Consider the following 17,623-nt stretch of genomic DNA (forward strand, 5'->3'; position numbering starts at 1 on the left):
TTTAAACTACACATTTACTGTATAAAATGTGAATCTTTAAATTAACTACAAAATAAAAAGCTGGGTTTTCCCAATCGTTTGGTTTTATTTTATGTTAGAATAGAATTTAATGTGAAACTGAGAACTGCTCGTTTGTTGACTTACAGGCTAACTGCTCGTGGCTTTCCTAAAAATTCCCTTCAAACATGAGAGCGGCTTGAATTTAATGAAAGCAATTTTCAGCTTAGGGGAAGCATCGCTGCCGTTTCGACACGCTACAGTGTCGTTGCCACAGTGGTGGTCTGATCTATCTGATCGGGGAGAGGAAGAAAAATGCACACAGAAAGAGATGGTACTGACCTGATAATTGAGAAACTAGCATATCTGATGGTGTGACAGTGAACAGGGATCCAGGCCTGTATTAAGCTGTCATCCAGTTTTGTTCTCCTTGCTTCTAGGCTGCTGTCACTCTTCGCTCTCTTTTGGGAGTAACACGATCTACACTCTTGACAGATGCTGACTGTCAGCCACTACAGAAAGTCTCCCACTCTTTAGCTGACAATGAAGGACTTTTGACACCACCTTAGTTCATACATACACCACTGTGTTCCCTTTCATATTAAAATACACCGGTGGAATTTTAATCTTTCATTTAACATAATTACCTTTTTGTGCTGGGAGTGGATTGCGATCCAGTCAATGCGCGTTAAAAGTGCTAAATGACTGTCTTTGACTCTGAAATGACAGCCAAGCCAGAAGGTATAGGAGGTGGATCTGAATAGAGAATTTTAATTGGTCACTGTGTGTGTGTGTTTTCGTTTTTAATTCAACTGTATGCCTTGTTGACTACCTGCAGAGGATGCTGCTGCCGCCGAGTCCGATGAGCTGGCCGTGGACCACAGTTATGTGAAGAAGAAGTTGGAGCATGGACTGACACGAATCTGGCAGGTTTGTTGAAAAGTCTGCACCACCGTTGAAAAAAAAAAAAAAGGGGGTTTTCTGAAGCATTTCTCTTCCATTAAATTTGTATTTCATTTTTTATTTTTTATTTTAATTTAATTAATTATCACAGGTTCTCCTCCCACAAATCACTGTGTCCTTATTATTTCTCTCCACAGGATGTCCAGTTGAAAGTGAAGGCCTACATCCTGGGGACAGACATGTCGAACTTCAAATACGACGATTTCATAGTGGTACTGGATGTCATCAGCAGGTACGCCTCAGGTTTAGTGCAGACAGCTCATGCTTGTATCCATTAATTGGTCCTCATTATCTTGCTATTGCTGTCCCTTCCTCTTTGTGCCCCCCCCCCCCCCCCCCCCCACACACACACACACACACACACACACACACACACACTCACACACTCACACTCACACACACACCTCTCATCCTTTTTTTTAAGTTTTAGAGTCACACTCATTCATTCATTCATTCTCATGCTTCCAATAATGGCAACTGTTTTTTTGTTAACTATAAAGGTAATTTCTCCAAACCTGTTTCTCCAACTCCCCCTTTTTCCTAGTGTACTAAGAAGAATCAGGGATATTTTTTTGGGCCTTTTTCAGTGGGGTACAGTGAACAGTTACAGGAAAACAGAGAGTGAGAGGAGAAGACGTGCGGCAAAGGGCCGCGGGTCAGATTCAAACCCAGGGTATACAGCATACGGGTGCCTGCTCTTCCTAGTGAGCTAAACCAGCGCTCAAGAATCAGAGATGTGGCTCTACAATGTGTTAATGGTGCTGTTTCCTAAATCTAGCAGTCGTATCACAGTTACTCATCAAGCGATTATGACATTTTTTGCGTTACGTAAGTTCTTTGTTTAGCGCCGCAGAAAAAATATATCATTGATTCATCAGGAACGATTACCTCATATCATAGGAGAGAGACAGAAATGACGAAGCAGACTACAAAGATCATTATAAGTTAGGAAACATAAAACTAAAACTAGATCTGGAAAAACCTTTTTGTGAAACGTTTAAAAAGATGATATTAAATGGATGTGAATATAAAGGAAAGTAATGGAAAAAATAGTGGGTGTTCATATCAAATAGACAGGACGTGTTTAGCTTTAGTCTTTTTCAGTTTGGTCAAATTGGTTAACTCAGTCAGTCTGAGGAGGCTTTTTTGGATTTTCACCCCTCAGTCGTAAAAGGCTGGTGGGCTATAGTCGTCACCCTGCTGGGCGGGCGAACAGCGTGGACACAAAATAACTAATAATGAAAACTACAGAATAACTCTGGGGTCTGCAGTGTTTGGCAGCTTCTTCAGACTTTTTTGCGTGAAAGGTAACAACAGTGACATGAAACCACACACATGGTGCCTACTCCAAAAAACGACTGTTGGCACGTTAACCCTGCCCTAAACCTACCCCAGCACCTCTAAACACAACATGTGAAAGTGAAAAGATTCCACCAACCCAGAGCTCAAGTTAGTGTGTGCCAGTTCTGCATCAGAAATGCTGTTTCTGCAAGTGTTTACTGTGAGCTGATGGGTTGTTTTAGCGTTCTTATCGCTGTAAAAGCTCTTTGCTGTGGCTTTCAGAAACGTTGTTAAAAGAAATATCATGTGCATGTCTTCCTGACTAGGATATGTAGAGTTGCTGTCATTGCATATCAGACACTGTTATCAAGTAAGACTGAAGTACTGTTAAGAATAGATTAACACATTCTTTACTTAAGGGAATAACCGGGTATAGAAATGCATGTGAAACACTGCAGTGAAACGTGTTTTATTCCAAGTCATGAATTTGAGATTTAGTGATATTTTTGCTCCAGTATCATTTCTTCAGTATCTCCTCTATAAAAACCTTAATTCTTGTAACACAACAAAATAAAATAAGGTTAAGAGTTTTGGACCTGACTTTATGTGCTGTTCTTTTTCTGTAATCTTTTGTAGTATTTAAAATAAGCCACATTATCTCGTGTAAAAATAATATTTCAAAAAAGTTGTGATACAAAAACATACAAGTGTTTTCTTACTGTGTGGTTCTATTTTCTATGTGATTTATATTTATTAGTGTGTCTCCTCTTAAAATAAAATCACAAGTAAATTTCAGGGCCCCCTTTTTTATTTCTTTTTTTAATCATAGAAATAACAGTACCGGTTACAATGAGTATATGCTTGCATACTTGAGATCAAATGTTTTGCAAAGTACAAATGGGGAATATTATTTGAACTGGGTGCTTTAATGGAAAATTCTGTGGTTCCACTTCTTTAGCCTCGCGCTCTCTCTTGACTCGCACGTTACAGAGTTACCAGAGCAGACATGTGTACAATGTGTCAGAGCCTCTGCTGGCTCAGCTGTCAGTCAGACACACACACACACACACACACACACACACACACACACACACACACACACACACACACACACACACACACACACACACACACACACACACACACACACACACACACAGCAGTAATCCTCCTGTGGCTTTGAAGCTAAAGGCTGTTTTTGATATTGGAAAACCCAAAGCCGTGACTCCTGCAGTGAGAGATCCCAGCACCTTAGTACTCTCCTATCATGTTAGACTTACCTTAGGTTTGTCAGCTTCCTCTAATGCATAGGTGTCAAACTCTGGCCCGTGGGCCAAATTTGGCCTGCGAAGCCATACCAAATTACTATTAGAGCTGGCCTACTGGTATTATACAGCTAATGTATATATTGTTTAGTATTAAGCTTTGCTTGTTCCATATTCAGTTTTCCAGCAAAACTTATTTGAGTCCATAAGAAAAGATTCATTCTTATATCTGGAGGAAGATTTTCTTTTCAATAAATATTAATGTTAGCCTGCGACTTTGTTCCAGTTTTGAATTTTGGCCCACTGTGTATTTGAGTTTGACACCCCTGCCATAAGTCATTGTTGATTTTGTCTTCACTCTCCATCCCCTGCCAAGCTGCACCTGTGATTCTGCGGCTGCTCGCTGATGAGGTGACAGATAAGATCTTTTCTTATCCTCTGCATCCTTACCCTATCACCTCTGCCTCCCACAGGGCGCCACCCTGCCCTGTTGAAACACTGTTTTTTTCAGTGTTTCAACTGAAAAAATAGAATGCCTTTGATCCAAAGTAGAATGCCTTTGATCCCTTGTGATGTCATCATCTTGCTGAGAGAAAAAACCCTTAAGTAGGAGCTTTGCTCTGTTAAACTTTGCTGCTCAACGGACCTTGACCTGACAGTAAGCAAACCCTTTTGGAGAGTTTTGAGAGAATTTCGCGTTACTTAGCAATTCACTGACCAAGCCGACACATTTCACCATGTCAGCTAACCCATCCTTCCGCTCAAATGAGCTTGGAATAGTTAAAGGGAGCATTTTGGGAAACCACTACAAGGTAGAGGCTTTCCTTGGAGAAGGGGGCTTTGGTATTGTAGCCAAATGTCGTGATACCAAAACCAACCGAGCTGTGGCTATTAAAGTGAACAAGAGCCGCCCTGATATTTTGCAACAGGCAAAACTGGAAATTTTCATCCTGGAGCAGCTGAGAAGGTTGGATCCAGATGCCGCCAACATTGTTAAATGGAACGGCTTTTTCCACGATTGAGAGCGGGTTTGCCTGAAATTTGAACTCCTTGATCAATGCCTGTGGGACTATATACGGGACCGGAAAAACCAGGGTCTCCCCATAAGCGAAGTCAGGCCAATTTTAGGTCAGCTCACTAATGCTCTGTCCCACCTGGGTTCTGTGGGAATAGTGCACGCTGACCTCAAACCTGGAAACATCATGGTTGTAAACCGCCATGAGTCTCCCATCAAAGTCAAACTTATAGACTTTGGCCTCGCATGTCCTGCGTCTGCAGTGATGCCTGGTGACCGTGTGGGGACGGTTGGTTATAGTGCACCTGAAGTTATGCTTGGCCTTCCTTATAATGAAGCAAGTGACATGTGGTCTCTGGGGCTGGTAGCTGTGGAGCTTGGTACAGGGGCGCCACTCTACCCTGGAAATGAAGACTATGATGTTTTGAAATTCATCATAGAGACTCAGGGTCAGCCACCAGATCATGTTCTAGACTCTGGCGTGTACACTGAAGACTATTTCATTGAAGACAACGAAAACCAACAGCACTGGACATTTAAGACTGACCAACAATTTCAGTACGAGACAGGATATGAGTCCCTGGAGACAAGATACATAAAACTGACGCGTCTCGATGACCTCGAACAAGTAATGATGTTTAGAAGAGGACCTGAAAATGGCCAACGTTTGTTTGTAAGCTTAATTAAACAGATGTTGGCCTTGGATGCAAACCAGCGCATAACACCATCGGAGGTTCTCCGGCATCCCTTTTTCAACCCTAAGAGTTCCCCTTGCATTGACATGAGTGCTGAAAGACCACAAAACCCTTCAAACTTGAAATGCAAGAGATCAGAGAAAATCAACTGCAGTTTTCAAAACTCGGTTGAATTTTCTCAGCAAGTATTCGTCCACACGTCAGCCAGCCCATCCTTCAGCTCAGATGAGCTTGAAATAGTTGAAGGGAGCATTTTAGGAAACCACTACAAGGTAGAGGCTTTCCTCGGAGAAGGGGGCTTTGGTATTGTAGCCAAATGCCGTGATACCAAAACCAACCAAGCTGTGGCTATTAAGGTGAACAAGAGCCGCCCTGATATTCTGCAACAGGCAAAAAAGGAAATTTTCATCCTGGAGCAGCTGCGAAGGTTGGATCCAGATGCCGCCAACATTGTTCAATGGAACGGCTTTTTCCTTGACAGAGAGCGGGTTTGCCTGAAATTTGAACTCCTTGATCAATGCCTGTGGGACTACATACGGGACCCAAATAACCGGCGTCATAAGTGAAGTCAGGCCAATTTTAGGTCAACTCACAAATGCTCTGTCCCACCTGGGTTCTTTGGGAATAGTGCACGCTGACCTCAAACCTGGAAACATCATGGTTGTAAATCGCTATGAGTCTCCAGTCAAAGTCAGACTTATAGACTTTGGCCTCGCATGTCCTGCGTCTACAGTGATGCCTGGTGACCGTGTGGGGACAGTTAGTTATAGTGCACCTGAGGTTATGCTTGGCCTTCCTTATAACGAAGCATGTGACATGTGGTCTCTGGGGCTGGTGGCTGTGGAGCTTGTTACAGGGGCGCCACTCTACCCTGGAAAAAAATATTATGATGTTTTGAAATTCATCATAGAGACTCAGGGTCAGCCACCAGATCATGTTCTCGAGCCTGGCGTGTACACTGAAGACTATTTCACAAAAGACAACTACAACTACAACCAACAACGCTGGATATTTAAGACCGCCCAACAATTTAAATACGAGACAGGATATGAATCTTTGGAGACAAGATACATAAAACTTAAACATCTGGATGACCTCGAACAAATAATGATGTTTAGACGAGGACCAGAAGATGGCCAACGCTTATTTGTCAGCCTAATAAAAGAGATGTTGGCCTTGGATGCACACCAGTGGATAACACCCTCTCAGGTTCTACGGCATCCCTTTTTCAACCCTGGCCTCTCCAACAGGTTCCCAAGTATCAACATTGAAAAACCATACAGAGTCAATCTCCAGCATGGCATCTTCCACCCTGGACAAAAGTGATAAAAACACAAACTGGGGTTGGAAAAGGATATTAACAGCAAATTACACTGGAAATATTAATTAAGCTGCTCCAATAATTATCACTTTGGCTTTTTTTTTTTTTTTTTTAATTTTCACTCCCCCCACCCCAACCAGTCGCGGCAGATGACTGTCCCTTCCTGAGCCGGGTTCTGTCGAAGGTTTCTTCCTTTTTGGGGTGGCCAAAACTCTAGGGGAAACTAGCAATTCTTGTGAAATTTTTTTAAAAAAAAGCCTACCAATATTCAAAGCAGAGCAGCGGACACCTTACCATCACATCAGTCCTTTAATCTGACCTAAAACACCATGTTTACAGAAATAAATTCCATACAAATTGGAAATAAATTGTTGTTTTTGATTGTTTATAAATATATAGTGCTACCCTTCAGCCTCCTAGTAGACATACCTGTGTTATAAATGTGAAACTCCTCCGATTTTCAGAAAAGTTGACCTCTGACCTTGAAGTCAAGGTCACTGAGATTTAAGCTTCACAGAGATTTTCGGTAGATGCAACCATGGTATTGATTTGAAAAATCTACACAATCACAAACTTGGATGTCCACAGCGCCTCGCCATATACCAAAGATTAAGAGGTGTTTTTTTCTAGGTTTTTATAAAGATTACAAAACACAAATAACAAAAATGCCAACGCTATTGTCATTTTTGACGACGCTATTTTGATGTTGTCTAATGTAGTGCAAAAAAACAAAACAAACCCAAAATTTAATAAATAAAGTAAATAAGGTATATACTACATAGTATACAAAATTTTAGTGGTCCACAATAGGGTCAATGAACAGAATGAAGGAAGTAAGTCTTTTATATGACAATGGTGTGAAAAAGCGTTTTCCTATTTATTTGTATGTTTGTCACACTTAAACATTTCAGATCATCAAACATTTTTTTCTTTTTTATGTAAAAAGAAAAATCCTTTAACTGTCCAGTTTTCTTGATGTTATGATGCTTCTACCACTGGTTTGTCATTAATAAATCAGACTTTGGCTGCTGCAGCAGAAAAAGACAAAGAGAAAATGTAATCACACAAATCAGAGGTTCAAATTTACACTTTACCTGAAACAGAGCAAAAGTGCTTTTTAAATAGGTTAATGAATATTAAGTAATATAGGCTAGATGTCTGGACATTACTAGTTTCATTTGGGCCTTCGGGGCCATTAGTCCTCTGGCTTATTGCCAGTTACCAGCCAAATAGCTTGTGTATTTTATTATCTTAGTGTGTTAAAGATTCTAGTTCTTATTCTGGTCAAACTGTGCTTCATTATTTGTTTACAGCACAGCTACAGTTCCAGGTGACTTCAAGTCAAAAGGGTACTACATGTCAATGGCCAGCAGCCTGTAATCAGTTCGAATATTGCAGTAAATGTACCTGGATCTGTTTCTATTGGGTTGTAAATTTGGTCTCACTGTTACATCCAACTTTTAGAGTGGGATAAAGACAAAAAGAAACAAGAGAGAATGGATTTGTAGTTAGAAATCGAAAGTTGCTTCTGTTTTGCCCACACACATTGATGATTTCACATCACTAAGCAGGTTATCAAATGTGGACAGAATGTTAGCAGAATCTTATAATTCTCATAAGATTCTGTTTTTGTGTCATTCAATACAATGTGTTTATGCATGACATACTGATATGAATCATAGTATCTTATGGAATTCCAAAAATAGCTGCCAGGACAGCTGCCACCACACTGATGTGACACACTACATCAACTCTTTGATGCTCTGTGCTGAGTCTGCACAATAACCTGCACTTAAACATTCATTTAATATCACGTACACGTATACACATACTGTCCCTCAAGAAGACACTGAGAAAAAATAAAGAATAACATTGAGACTGTAACTTTGCCATAAGTCATAGGTGTCAAACTCTGGCCCGCTCTTACTATTAGAGCTGGCCTACTGGTATTATACAGCTAATATATATATATTGTTTAGTATTAAGCTTTGCTTGTTCCATATTCAGTTTTCCAGCAAAATTTATTTGAGTCCATAAGAAAAGATTCATTCTTATATCTGGAGGAAGATTTTTTTTCAATAAATATTAATGTTAGCCCGTGACTTTGTTCCAGTTTTGAATTTCGGCCCACTGTGTATTTGAGTTTGACACCCCTGCTCTAATGTAATGAGTGGCAATTGTTTTTGTTTTTTTAAATTAAACAAATTAACCAACAAATGGCTTAATCATGATATTCCTGACCTGCAGTTGTGGCATCTCTCTGCACTCCTAGCTATAAGTGAAGTTATTTCAGAGCTCTAACCTCAAAGGGTGGCTTCAGTGGTTCATTAGGCAGCTGGTTTGTCCTCTCATTCAAATCAAATCAAATCAATTTATTTATATAGCACTTTTCACAGGATAACAACCACAAAATGTTTCACAGTAATATAAAACAGAAATACATAAAATACATTAATAATAAAACACAGCACAATTCTAATTAAAAGCCAATCTAAATAAATGAGTCTTAAGCTGCTTTTTAAAATAAATACAATCAAGGCAACGTAATGATGGAGGGAGAGCAGTCCACAACCTGGGGGCCACCGCTCTAAAAGATCTTTCACCTCTGGTTTTAAAATATGTTCGAGGGACTACCAACAGCCTTTGATTAGAAGATCTCAGGCTGCGAGAGGGAGCGTGGGGTTCTAAAAGATCAGAAATGTAAGCAGGGGCATCACAATTCAAAGCTTTAAAAGTCAGTACCAAGATTTTAAAATGAATTCTGAAATGTACTGGAAGCCAGTGTAATGAACGTAACGCTGGTGTAATGTGCTCTCTTTTTCGTGTCTTAGTTAAAAGCCTTGCAGCAGCATTCTGGACTAACTGGAGGTTAAGATTCCTTTTGCTCAAACAAAGAAAAAGGCTGTTACAATAATCTAAGCGAGAAGAAATAAAAGCATGAATAACCATTTCTAACTCAGACTTAGACAGCAAAGTTCGCAGTTTGGAGATGTTTCTTAGCTGAAAAAGGCAGTTCCTAATTAACTGGCGAGAGTGTTGTTCTAGGGACATGGCAGAATCAAAGATCACACCAAGGTACCTGAGGCTCAGGTGAACAGATGAGCCAAGAGAACCAAGATGCTGTTTGATTAGAGATATCTGGTTGTCGGGGGCAATAATTAATGTTTCTGACTTCTCAGAGTGCAACTGTAAGTAGTTGTCACCAAGCCACTGTTCAATGGAAGCTAAACATTTAATTAAAGAGGACAGTTTATGGACTTCCATCAGCTTAAAAGAGCAATAGAGCTGAATATCATCAGCATAGAAGTGATAAGACACCTCAGGGAACTGCCTAATTATAAGTCCTAGAGGTAACATGTACAAAAGAAAAAGAATAGGACCCAGAACTGAACCCTGCGGTACCCCACATCTCAGATCTTTAGAATGTGACATAAAACGATTTGCAAAAACACTAAAAGATCTGTTGGAGAGATATGACTGAAACCACTTCAAAGCCAGACCGGACAATCCCCTCTGTCGGGCGCGTTTCCTTTTAGCCTGGACACCAGACCTACAGCCCCTTCTAGACGATCTCCTTAACCTTGTTTTTGCTCCTGGGTTATTGTTTGGAGCTAAGAACAGGTATCGGTAGTCGGGAGAGGGAGGAGGGCAGACAAACGGCGGAGGGAAAGCCTCTCTGGTAGCTCTGCCAGCTGTCAAAAGTTTTTTCCATACATATTTTGATACTCAACAATGTATGTGAACTGGAGATCCGAGTAGCAAATGAGATGAGACTTCATCTTATCAGATGAAGTCTCATTATAGACTTCATCTGATAAGATACCTACTGTAAATGAGCCATCTCATCCCTGCAGCTATCGATAAAGCTGTTGTGGTCATTGCATCTCTCGAGCCAACACGGGCTGCAGAATGCCAGTTTGTCTTAGTGCAGTCTCTTCAAACAGGAGGTTTGTTTTAACACTTCCACTCTGTCTCTGTCTTTGTCTCTAGCTCTCCTTACTTTATCTTCCTTCCCTCCCGCCACACTTTTGGATTTGTGATCAGTTTTTCCCACCAACCTTCTCTTTCAGGTTGATGCAGGTGGGTGAGGAGTTTTGTGGCAGTAAGTCTGAGGTCCTGCAGGAGTCTATCAAACGCCAGAGTGTCAACTACTTTAAAAACTACCACAGGTAAGAAACGTCTGGGGCTTCTGTTTGATCATTATCCGAACCACGTGAGGGTTACGGCAGATGTTGGTCGAGTCTTTCAAAGCTAAACATGATGGAAACCATTTCTTAGAAAGCAGGATATCGTTATGTGAGAGAAACCTTTGCACACGGCGATAACCGCTGGCTGCCTCCAACATGCTCTATCCCAGGCGTAACCCTCTTTGGAGCTAGATGTGTAATTACATGCCAACACTCACTGAGCTGGAAGCACATTTACATCCTGATTGCATAACCTCCTGCCAAATTCATAAATATGTATACTTTCATGCAGAAGGCTCCACATCATCTGAGGTGATTTGCATTGCTCAGTGTTAAGGTTACCTGTCAAGAATCATTGATAACGCGCTTAAATATGATTCCTCTTATAAGCGTCAGTCCTGTGACACAAATCGGGTACAGCTTTGGGTTACAGGTGGTGACATAGAGGTGTGAACATGTAACGAAAAAACAGAAAGAGGTCAAAGAGACGAAGAAGACTCGACCAAACACACACACACACCTTTACACCGTGCCATTCAGCGTGCTTTATATTTACCCTCCAGCAAAGTATGTCTATGTTTCTCCGTCTGGTTCCTGCGGTAACACACCCGGTCATCAGCGGGGGTGTACTGTCAGCCTCTGGATGCAAAGCACAGACTGACATTGTCAGAGTTCAGGCATAATAAATATTTTAGAAGTCCAGCATTGTTAATATCCGCATGGGTTTTTTCGTTTTGTTTTGTTGTTTTCGTGCTGAGCGATTGAACTATTCTCAAGGTTTTAATGTCCTCTGATTCACAGTGGATTGAATTGAAGAAATACAGCTGACGAGTGGACAGTATTGCAGTGAATATTCGACACTGTCTTTTGTGTTTTTTTACTTTCATACTTTAAATGCCTTAAAGAAAAGAAACAAGCAGCACTGCTGTGTTTGAAGTGAACACCGCACTGACATTTCACACCGAAGGAAGGATACTGACCTAGCGGGTGAGCACCTGGGGTGGCTGCTGTGAGCTGTGATCACAGTTAACATTGAATCGTGTTGCAAACAGCACACAGAATTCTTCCTTCACACTTCGCATTAGTGACCTTTGTAGGCTTTATTGATGTCATTGTGTTTAAATTGGGAGCTGCTTGACTATATGAGGTTGAATTAGGTGATTAATGGACAGATGTTAATGCTTTCGGTCTCTTTCACTTTTTCTTCTTCCTGACCTTTCCTCAGCACTGTGCTCATTCCCTTTTCTCTTTTCGCAAACCCTCAGGGCCCGACTGGAGGAGCTGAGGATGTTTCTGGAAAATGAGACGTGGGAACTGTGTCCAGTCAAGTCTAACTTTAACATAGCCCAGCTCCATGTGAGTAAGAGACACAGCACTGAGGCGAAAAGGTGAAGGGAGGGTGCTTTCATTTATTCCACGCTGTCAGTCACTGCTGTGAAATTTGCATGAGGATGTGAAACGCTGAATCTGCTCAGTGACGTGTGCGCGCGTGCAACCGGGTGCAAGTGCGTAAAGTTCACTGCTCATTATAAAACACAGATGAAGATCAAACGGCTGCTGTCCCTTATGGGATGTCTGTTAGACAGTTTTTCTCACACTCATGAGCCACAGTTAAAAAATACAACCTTTCCTATGGACTGCACATCCATCTCTGAATCTCCTATTCCACCACATCCTATTGGATTAAAATCTGGAGGCTGTCTCTGTACAGTGAACTCAATGTCACATTCAGGAAACCAGTTTGAGATGATTTGAGATGGCAAGTTAACCTGCTGGAAGCAGCCATCAGACTATGGGTACGCTGTTCATAAAGGGATGGAAATGGTCAGCAGGAATACTCAGGTAGCACTGTGGCATTTAACAATGCTGAAGACATTCCAAGATTAAGTATAAGAAAACATTTTGCGATCTGAATGTACAGCTCATTTCACTTCAAAGCAACACTGATGAATGGAAAGGAACGTAAAGAAAATGAATGCAGTGAACTCGAGTATTTTTTCATCTTTATCTTTTTTTCCTTCATCTCTGATTTGCTTATACGCACAAACCGATAAATAAGCGTACCAAAGAACCCTCCTAATAAATGGACTTCCATGGGAATTTTACATGCCTTTATCACTTTACTATGCAGGCAATGTATTACTTGGCCTTCACTACAGTATGATTTAAGCGTGTGTAGTGGAATTCCTCACAGACGTCCTGTACAGATGGTGATTTAGCTTTTGTTGTGATGCAGCAGCTTAAAACCAAGTGGTCAAAGGCACTGTGTACAAGTGACATGTTAACTGGAGTTCTTGGCTCTGTTTTCTTTTAAATTACCTCTAACTTTATTCATTTTAAAAGTCTCACAGACTTTTTGTAGGATACTCTGATCAGTAACAATTCCCTGTGCGTCCCTGTGTCCCATCTTCTCCGATCCAGGAGTTTAAGTTTATGGGTCAGTGTCGCTCGCCTTCGGTGTCCCCGAGTAGGCAGGCCGCGTCTTCGAGCAGCTCGGCCCAGGAGGAGCTGTCCCTGTTCCAGCAGTACCAGCGAGAGGGAAACCCCTTTGAGATGCACATGGAGCACAAGGAAGAGGAGACGGAGGATGTGCTGGCATCCAATGGGGTAGGTGTTAGGAAACGCACTCCATCTTGTAAAAAAAGTTAAGAATAAGTCGTGTCTGTTGAAAGTTGAAATCTGTTATAATACTGCAGTATTTTTAGGAATATGGTCATTTTGGAAAAAGTCACAAGTTAGAATTGAAACACAGAACTAGATTTGATTATAGAGCGTGCGTTTCCACCAGCTAGATAAACCCACTTGCATAAGTACGCCTTATTAAGCCTGCCTATAGAGTCAAACTTCAGACAAGTTCATAAGGAGGTGAACTGATTTGAGAAATAATCAGCGTCCCTTAAGCTCTCATCACCAGGGTCATAACAAGCGTTTATTGGGGGTTTAAGGGCAGCCGTGCAAAACGTGCCATAGTCATTACAGGGCTTTGACACACTGTCTGACAAGTAATGTTAGCCATTCAATAGAAAATAAACTACTGCTCTTGTACTTGGCTAATGATTAACCCAAGAAAAGAGTTTCACGTAATGCAGCTGATTTTCTTTTTCTTTGAGTTTTTTAGTGTCCAGGCCTCCGGTATAGAAATCCTTTTAATTTCTTAATACGTTTTCAGGAACTGTGTTTTGTGTTAAATATAAATTAAAAGCACAATTTAAGTAGTGTCCCTTTTAGGAAATAACAACTACTGCCTCATGCTACAGAGGCTACTCATCTGCTCCTCCTATGGAAAACAATATTTCTCTTTCAGATTTCAGAGGTGTCCCCACACCTTTGGCTTTACTTTATGATGACATTTCAACATATCTGTATAAGCCTTTGGTGTTTGGCTGCTCATAAGCGTGTAATCCTTTATATATGATGCTTGTGTTCCCTCGGCATGTAGAAAATATTGCCTTATTTCAGTAAGGTATAATATGAACTCTCTTGTGAGAGGTGAATACATTTTGTGCCTCCCAGCAGTATGTGAGATATTTGAAGTGTTTATTTGTTGCTTTGTGGGTAATTTAATCACAGAGAGTTAATGCAGTTTGTTTTTATTAGTCTTACACCATTTTTATCTTTGGGGAGTGGGTTAATACTTTGTGCTGTTTCAAAATCCCTGTGGACTCTTTGTTGCTGTGTCTTGCGACCAACAGCGCCGGCACCATTTCCCCGTGGAGTTGGACTTTTTTCACACCTGTCTTAACACTTGTCTTCTCTCTGTTTCACCCACTTTATCTGAACTCTATCCACTGCTTTTTTACCCCTGACTTCAATCTCATCTTTCTCTTCACCGTTTCTCAAGTACGAGTCAGACGAGCTGGAGAAAAGCGTGTACCAGGATTACGACAGCGACAGCGATGTCCCAGAGGAGCTCAAGCAGGACTATGTTGATGAGCAAACGGGTGATGCTCCTCTAAAGAGGTCAGTTCCATGTCCGGCTCTGAGTGTATGCCACAAATCTCCAGACAGTCCACGAATCTTCTGTTTAAATCCACTTTCAGCTTGTTTGATAACTGGATTTATGTTTGTGCTGTCCAAAAGAGTTGTTAGATTTCAGTTCTGTTCCAGTTGTTTTGAAGACCAAAATTTAGTTTCTTGCTTGTTTTTTTTTTAAATTTTTTATATGAAAACTGAGAACATGAATTATAGTTTACTTGTTTATCTTATCAGACACGTTGAAGACAGCTTTGGACAGCTGGTACATGAAATAAATAAATTTTCACTGCTAGCTGTGAAATATTCAAAACGTGAGCACACCGATTATGTTAATTACACACACCAAACTGTCTGTCTGTACTTGAGTCTTCATTTTGAAGGTATTACCCAAGTCTTCACACCTCCAGCACCAACAATTTAAGCTAACCTCTGGCTAACCCTGCCAAGTCAGCAGTAGGCTTGTTGTATATCCATGAAAAAATTACCCTTCCTTTCTACCTCGGCTAATGCGATTGGTGCGTATTGTAAAATTAGTGGCTATTTAATAATGGTAAAGGCAATTATACACTTCTCCGTTCAGTGTGTTAAAGCACTAATTTTCATTTGAAAGAGGGTTTAATTGCAGCTGGAGAAAGTTTTGTATTTTGCCTCCTTTATTATCAGGGATGCTTGAATTGTAAAGAACCTGTCATTTATGCAAACGCTAACTGTTTTAGCATTTCACAGCTTTAACAGTTTAGATGTTCCTCTCGAACTGATTTAGCCGACCTCGTTTAGAACTGCAGCATTTTCCCTGCAGCATGATGGGGTCTTAAATTTTGTGTCACCGTTCAGCTGGGACGGTCTTTGTCGATAAGCCTGCTGTGCTCATTTTGTGTGTGTGTGATGAACTGAACTGCCAAGAACTTGTAGTAAATTAATGTTTTTAGGCAAATCTGAGAGCTGATCTAAAAAAAACGTTAGGATTTGCACTGGAGTCAAAACCTTGATTCATTGCAGTTTCTGTTTCCTGTCTTGTATGATGACATACAGTATTATTTTATGCTTTTTAGTTCCTCGCGTGTACTCACCTGACATTAGTCCACAATCACTAAAATCCTTATTTCCTGTTCTTATAGGCAGGAATTACTAGTGCTTAATTATGGAATGGCTCATATAGTCGCAGAAATGAGACAGACCATGTAATGATTTCTGCCCATGTAATCATTGCTGGCTAATATGGCTTGGCGAGCTCCGTGTCAGGGTCTGGTGCTCCAGGATCACCAGTTCTGAGACTTCACTGCTGGGGTCCCATTTCCTGTGTTGTGAAATGGGTTCTGATTGATCAATTACAAGAACTGTGACCCACAGTGAAGGCTTTGAACCTGGCCCTATCATTTCAGGGGATTAATGATGTTGACACGTATTAGCAAGTCTCTTTTTCCTCATGGTTCTGACCTACTTTCTCTGACTCCGCCACCAGCGTACCCCGAGAAACCATGAGAACCAAGAAGAAGTCTGACTACAACCTCAATAAGACCAACGCACCAATTCTCACCAACACCACCCTCAACGTCATCCGGCTTGTTGGTGAGTCCTGGAAACACACACGCACACACATGATCTCATTGATGACTAACCTCTGCTTGCGAGGTGTCCAGACAGTGTGTCCTCTCTGGCCTTCTGAGAGTTTCATTTATTCATCATTAAAGCCTGCAAAATACTGCAATTGGCACGCTCCACATCTGCGTGACTGAACTGCACTAATAGTGGTTAACCTTCGCCCTGAGTTCCTGCCTTCTGTTTCCAAAGAACTGCTTACATGTATAAATATGTGACGTAGCTTTAAAGACATGAGAAAAGAGTCTGATGATGTACCCTCATAATGTGATTTTAGAGAGGAGGTAGCTATCTTTGCTGTTTTGGCTTGACTGCGCATACAGTAAAAAAGCAAAAGAACTGTATTTTGTCACACGCTACATAATATTGATTTAGAGCCACGTGGAAAAACTTACTGCAAGAAAAAAGACCCCCGAAGTTTGATTCCATACAATCACTTCTAATTCAGTCTCTGCTGGACTTTGATGGAGTTAGATTGCTCCCTGAGTTCTTGGTGCAGAATTTAAGGGAAAGGGTGTGAAAAATGAGAGTGTGGGAGAAATAGTGCTGCCTGGGTAGCAAAGCCAGCTAGATTGAGTTTATTTCTTCTTTTTTTTTTATTCTTCCATACATCAGTTCTGAGTCAATGGTAACCTTGTTACACCCCTGTACCTCTGTAGTTATTGCCTTTATTACCTTTCTGCTGAATTAAATCCTTGCAATTTGTATGCAAATGCAATATGCTCATGCTGTTGTCCTTCCCAAAAAGGATATGGTTCAACCACGATTAACTTACAGTAGTTTAACCCGTTTAATCTCCTTCAAAATTTACTCAAGTACAGCGCCATTTCATTCTGTGTAAAGTGATGCTGGGTTTCACGGTGCTAAAGAACAGTATGGATGCCCTCTGTGTCACACACAGCACTCGACACAAAGCTTCCATTGTACTCGGATCTAACTGTTACGTCTTTGTCTCCTCTCCTTAAAGGAAAGTACATGCAGATGATGAACATTTTGAAGCCAATTGCCTTTGACGTCATCCACTGCGTATCACAGCTTTTCGACTACTACCTTTACGCTGTGTACACTTTCTTTGGACGCAACGACATGGTACAGTATTCCTTCATCATTGTGGTGTTGTGTCTATCACATCGAGTGTTTATACTGAAGACTAATGAAAAAACGAACATTTGCTAGCCAATAAAAGACCCCTGAAGCAAAACCTTGTAACTCAGCCCATTTTTGATTTGGCATTTTTGCCAAATTTCCCGCTGGTTTAAAAAATAAAATCAGTTTTAAAAAGTTACAGACATCAATTTGATCCTCAGAAAACAACCCTAAATAAA

General features: G+C 40.9%; 1 protein-coding gene and 1 pseudogene across 2 annotated transcripts in view; both read left to right on the plus strand.

The window, feature by feature from the left end:
- vps50 (VPS50 EARP/GARPII complex subunit) overlaps positions 1-17,623 on the plus strand; it is a 120,251-nt gene that overhangs the window by 59,044 nt on the left and 43,584 nt on the right. For both annotated transcript variants that reach the window (XM_035906508.2, XM_006787678.3), the window contains exons 14-21: positions 836-927; positions 1,098-1,192; positions 10,608-10,706; positions 11,990-12,080; positions 13,146-13,331; positions 14,566-14,684; positions 16,162-16,268; positions 17,266-17,387. In XM_035906508.2, coding sequence (XP_035762401.1) covers positions 836-927; positions 1,098-1,192; positions 10,608-10,706; positions 11,990-12,080; positions 13,146-13,331; positions 14,566-14,684; positions 16,162-16,268; positions 17,266-17,387 — 911 coding nt within the window. The remainder of the gene's footprint in view (positions 1-835; positions 928-1,097; positions 1,193-10,607; positions 10,707-11,989; positions 12,081-13,145; positions 13,332-14,565; positions 14,685-16,161; positions 16,269-17,265; positions 17,388-17,623) is intronic.
- LOC148096762 (homeodomain-interacting protein kinase 2-like) lies at positions 4,036-6,542 on the plus strand (annotated as a pseudogene).

Source organism: Neolamprologus brichardi, chromosome 22 (genome assembly GCF_056152115.1).
Source record: "Neolamprologus brichardi isolate AB-2024 chromosome 22, ASM5615211v1, whole genome shotgun sequence".
Taxonomy (NCBI): Eukaryota; Metazoa; Chordata; class Actinopteri; order Cichliformes; family Cichlidae; genus Neolamprologus; species Neolamprologus brichardi.